A 5,398-nucleotide genomic window follows, 5' to 3' on the forward strand; every position below is an offset into this window, starting at 1 on the left:
TCTCAAGCCAGCCACACAGTAAAAAATGGGTTGTTAATATTCCAGAGTTAAGTTATTTAATACTAGATAGTGTAATTTCATCATTGTGAAGAGTACATTTGACCAAACAGTAGAGTTAAAGATGAGAGTTAAATTCTGTTTACGTCCAGTGAAAACTTTGACTCTAGAGCGTGATGAATACCCGCCACTATTGCCGGAGTTTTGTAGCCAACACCAAGCTGGAAACTTCTCTGACTGGAGGTAGACACCGTTAGGTAAGTAACATTTCTGTGTTAACATCAAAAATGTATTTTTAACGTAACAAAGCCTTATTTAAGAGTTGCATCGATATTGAATGAGGTTAGTTAGGCTACTTTTACCCTTCTTATCTAGATTGTATTGTCAACTCCAGCGTTAACATTCGAGTGAGCTGTTTGACTGGGTTAAACGTGGGTGAGCTTGCTGTCATCGGGCACTACAGCATGTACATTTTTATTTAGACGAACGTTTCTTTCTCTCAGTTAAGATGACCTGGCCGTATAATTTGTTATGTTCTTCTGAAAATTCCATTTTGTACAGGTAATAGGTAATGTTAACCACCTTCATTTGGATGAAGGCAAATTGTGTTAGCCTTGACGCTAACTGCCAGCGACATGTTAGCAAACTAGCTGCTAGCATTATGTACTTTCTCTCTTTGTGGTGGATGTTGCAGTATTTTTCATTAACTAATGATGACAAATTCATAAAATAACGTTAGCTGGGTGTCGATAGCTAACACAACTACTGCATAAACATGTTTAGCTGTTCTTATCCGACATTACTTAACTATATCAACCTTGCTATGCTGTCCACAGAAACCTGAGTGACTTGAAGTATCTGGGAAAGAGCCGTGATCACAGGTAAGATAATTGAACAACGTGTCACTTCACCTATTTGCAATACTAAAGAATAACGTTTGCGTCAACCAGCATACATTTTCGGTCTTTTTCCTATCTGGTCATGTTAACTTTCAAGTAATAGATGGGTTTCCCGTTTACAAACAGAACGAGATGCCCCAGGGCTGTGTGCATCTCGTAATTCTTGTAAACGGAACATTGATGTTTAGCATTCATAGGGGAAAGCATTATTTTGCAAAAATAAATCAATAAAACGGCGTCAGTTATGCCTTCAGCCGATCAGAAGGGCGAATTGGGGTGAAGCACCATTTTTTTGGCAAATGGATGCTTACCCTTAGTAATGCTAACATCCTTAAGCCACCACTACTTCCTTTAGTGCAGTTAACTTGTAATATTTGATCGCAGAGTGCTGCTCAATGTTGTTCTATAAAGTGTTCTATTCCGCTTCCTGCCCCAGGGTTGCCCGTGCATTTGTTTTTTAAATGGGAAATCCATCTATAACAGTAACATTTCTTTTGAAATATGTCTTTTGAAATATGTCTTTGTATAGAAATATAGGTCTTTGTTGAACTGAATTACTATTTTTTTTTATAGATAAATTCAGAATGCTGCTACGAGTTCAGTTTGGGGGAGAGCACAAATACATTAAGCTGTCTGAGCTGACATTTGATACTTTTTTGAAAGAAGGTTAGTATGTTAGGTTAAAAGAGTATCACAAGGGTCGTACACCTAATGCATCATATTTAACCATTCCTTTTGAGAACTAGATTGTTCTGACCAGGACATGCATGGGATTTCAAACTTTGGAACCCATCATTTCTGAAATTTCCTTTTTTTTCCCCACATCAGTGTGCCTGAAATTCAACATACCAGAAGGCAGGTAGCTAGATATGAAGGTTTATGACCAGTCTGATACAGAGGTTGACTCTTTTGACTTTTGAAGAGATAGTGAAGGAATCACCTGGAGCCTTTCGAATCATGTTGGGCAGTGAAGGACTTGGTAGTCTTTGAGACCATTCACAGACAGGTTAATTTAGCGTAAAGGCTGATGTGAGACTATATCCCATTAAATATAACAGCTCCATGTAACATGTTTCTATTTTGTATAATTTCCATAATGCACAGGTGCCTCGCAATCATCACCATGCTCCGTAACATCTGACGACACTGTCATTCTAAACTTCTCGATGTGTGACGATGAAGAGGCATCTCCTGTTGGAGCAAGTCAACCCAAAAGCCATGTCGCAAAAGCGGTAGGTAGTGGAAATTGTTATGCTGTCTAATCTGATTAATGTTCCACATGATAAGGGATGATCTTGAGATAATTGTGTTTCAGCTTTACATATGGTTTCAAAATTACTGAAAGCACATTTTGTTTCACTTGAAGTTGATTGGAAAAATCCTGACATCAAGGCCTGGTGGTGAACGCATCATGCAAGAGTATGGAAAAACCAAATCTTTGACAGATGCCACTAGAAGACAGATGATGAACATATTTGCTGCTGAGATGACAGAAACACATGGGTAAGCATCAAATATTAGGCTATCAAAAACATTGTTAGTATTGACCGGCTATATAGACAATTGGTATTTATGTGATTTGTGTCGTCTAATTGTCAATTGAGTGTGACGGTCATAATGTGATTCTTGTACTAGGACATCGCCCCCCAAAAGTGTCAGAGTGATGTATGCACAGGGGATAGTTGCTTTGTTTCCCTATCTGGAAGACCCATTTTCACAACATGGATATGTAAGTATATCACAATATTGCATCATTACAACATTATGCATATATTCACTGTTTGAATTGCTGATAGCATTCCCTTTTGGATATATTAATAATTACATAGGAACATTACTACGATCCAGAGAGTGGTTCTGGATACCTTGCATGGCGATTGAAGACCATTCAAAGAAAAAGTTCAGAGGAAAGATGTGGCTCAGTTAGCAGATCTCCCAAAGGTAAGTTCATTATCTGTTACTAATGAAATTGAGTTGGAGATAGGAGTCTACAAATTTGTGTTTTGTCTTAAGTTGGTGGGCCAAGCCATGGTCGACAACCATTCATAAGTGACAAAGTGCAATCTGATGAGGATGTGGAAGCAGCAATTGCAGTTTTGAGACACTCTGCTGAGGAAGACACTATCCGTGAGAAGATGAAAACTACCTTCATTTATCGCCAAGCAATGGTCAATGATAAAAGTAAAGCAGCAGATGTCTTCTTGGTCTTTCCACGGTTTCTGGACACACCAGGACTGGTATGTCTAAATTCACTGAATCATCAAAATCATCAATGCAGTATCTGTTATCACTCATCATTGCTCTCTATGTATGTTGTATTGCAGATAGAACAAGATTTCAGACTCCTGTTTGGTGAGGCCACAGCCAACACATTTTTGGAGAGGTGGCCAACCACTTTCAGAGCAAGAGTCATAAAAGAAAGCCATGGACTGGTGCCTACCACAGAGCTCTTGGATTTAATGCGCAATGCTGAGTCAACCGCTGAAGTTGAGAACGGTATGAATAGTACTGTTTTCACTTGGTATTGTTGCTTATGTAAGTGGACAATATACTGTACATTTTGGTTATGGTGCCAGTTGTCAATTTAACATAATTGTGGCATAATATTGACCTAATGTTGATATACTGATCTGTAGGGTGGGACAGTGACATGTCTGCGATTTTGCTGCTGCTACATCTGCTACCACCATCTGCGCAAGGTCGAAAAAGGCCAGGAAAGATATCTGCATCTCAAGCTGTAGATCAGCTCATCAGATTTCAAAAGGTATACGAAACAGTTTTTTAAAATACTTTCCATCACATTAATCTCATTTACAGCTTGAGGTGATCTGATCTGATGTCTTTTGTTAATCACCAAATGCTTTTGTTGAATGTCTTTTGTTTTAGGCTGGAACCAGCGTGCAACAACATCTGGACAACATCACCCAAAGCAGTCAGCCTTATCTTCTTGCGCAGGGATCCACCAGAAGCAGCATTCACTCATACTTCATTGTGATCGACAAGCACGCACTTCCATGCAAGGCAACAGGGTCAGTTGGAGCCTTTGATGAACTCATTAAAGCCCATTACGTCTTTGGTACGTCATACAGTTTTTCCCTGAGCAGCTTTTTCACTTTTGTGCAAACAAACATCTATAATATTGACATGGGCGAAACAAAGGAAACTCCCAGGATTGCTGAATTGCGAGCAAGAATGTTGCATTGAGTGAATAACTTTTGAGACCGAACCATGAGGTGTTTTTTTTTTTTTTTTTGCAAAAGTGACCATGGAAGTCCAAGCGGCCTTGTTAAGCACTTAAGTTAAGTTTTTACAGTAGCTTTTCAAGAACATTTCCATGCATATGAAGTGGCAAGGTCAAAGCAAGATTTTGTTGTTTTTCATGTCGACAACCTGATTTATCCTAGGCCTTTGGATATACAAATGTCTTATGGATTTAATGACAAAGCTCTGTTTGTTGTCCCATATTGCTTTCTTTGGTGAGGTGTTTCATAAACCATTATCATATCATTGTCATTATAGTTAAGGTATGTATGTGTCGCGAAGCGAGAGCATGGTCACCCCACCTGGACTTGAACCGGGGTCTACAGGTTGCCAAACATGCACTCTGACCACAATGCCAAAGAGCCAGGCTCATTGGTATGGCAGTCAGAGCACAAACTCATCTGTAGTGACGATCACACGGTCACACTGCCCTCACTTTCGGGAAGCGCACCCTTGCGCTTCATGCACAAAGGCATTCCTCGCGCATCCACCAACTGTACTTCTCCCATCCAGAGCGCCCCAGACACAAGTGCTTCACCATCTATGGGGTCTGTCACACAGGGGTCAACCTACCTGGGGGTCCCTCATACAGTTTTATCGAGAGGTCATTGGAGGCGTGCCTGTAAAACTGTATGACCCCCAAGTAGGTTGAACCCTGTGTGAGGGACCCCATGGGTGAAGCACTTGTGTGTGTGTGGAGCGCTCTGGATGGGAGAAGTACGGTTGGTAGATGCCGCTAAGAAATGCCTGTGTGCGTGTGCGCAAGGTGCGCCTCCCAAAGGTGAGGGTAGTGTGACGATGTGCCGTCACTACACATGAGTGTGGCTCTGACTGCCATGCCATCAAGCCTGGCTCTTTGGCGTTGCGGTCAGAGTGCACGTTCGGCACCCTGTAGACCCAGAATCAAGCAGGATGGGGTGACTACGCTCTCCCTTCGCTACAGTATGGGCAATGAGTTCATAATGTTGGAATAAAAATGATTAAGAACTCTAAAATAAATATTGGTATTGTCATCTTGTATTTTTGTGTTTTCATTTGATTACAGTTGATATGAGTACAGTTATTAAGCAGCATCATATTATCTAGATTTATAAGTAACACTGTAGAGAAATCAAGATTAAATATATTTAAGTGTCATTTTTAAACTAAAATCCAGAGTTAAATTAACTCTGTACAGTGCCATCATATTACTCTGAACAGTGTGACTAACCTATAGTGTTAAATATATTTTTACACATTTC

At 40.2% G+C, this 5,398-nt stretch overlaps 1 protein-coding gene across 2 annotated transcripts; it reads left to right on the top strand.

Annotated features, from left to right (window-relative positions):
• The first annotated feature begins 1,269 nt into the window (after positions 1-1,269).
• On the top strand, positions 1,270-4,812 carry LOC116222859. 2 transcript variants are annotated; one of them, XM_031577881.2, is made up of 7 exons: positions 1,270-1,562; positions 2,001-2,128; positions 2,263-2,399; positions 2,532-2,625; positions 2,726-2,837; positions 3,221-3,660; positions 3,783-4,812. In XM_031577881.2, the coding sequence occupies exons 1-6, from the start codon at positions 1,481-1,483 to the stop codon at positions 3,250-3,252; spliced, it is 585 nt and encodes a 194-aa protein (XP_031433741.1). In that variant the 5' UTR covers positions 1,270-1,480; the 3' UTR covers positions 3,253-3,660; positions 3,783-4,812. The 2 variants fall into 2 exon arrangements, with proteins under 2 accessions (XP_031433741.1, XP_031433740.1); XM_031577880.2 differs by lacking the exons at positions 1,270-1,562; positions 2,001-2,128; positions 2,263-2,399; positions 2,532-2,625 and having other exon boundaries at positions 2,819-3,133; positions 3,221-3,392; positions 3,533-3,660.
• The last annotated feature ends 586 nt before the right edge of the window (positions 4,813-5,398 follow it).

Source organism: Clupea harengus, chromosome 12 (genome assembly GCF_900700415.2).
Source record: "Clupea harengus chromosome 12, Ch_v2.0.2, whole genome shotgun sequence".
Classification (NCBI taxonomy): Eukaryota; Metazoa; Chordata; class Actinopteri; order Clupeiformes; family Clupeidae; genus Clupea; species Clupea harengus.

What these genes read in the sequence shown, in the direction of transcription:
- LOC116222859 (XM_031577880.2), top strand. Translation starts at nt 3,032, where the DNA reads ATGAAAACTACCTTCATTTATCGCCAAGCAATGGTCAATGATAAAAGT. An exon ending in TTCTGGACACACCAGGACTG is followed by an intron (nt 3,134 to 3,220) that starts GTATGTCTAAAT and finishes GTTGTATTGCAG; the next exon opens with ATAGAACAAGATTTCAGACT. An exon ending in AGCTCATCAGATTTCAAAAG is followed by an intron (nt 3,661 to 3,782) that starts GTATACGAAACA and finishes CTTTTGTTTTAG; the next exon opens with GCTGGAACCAGCGTGCAACA.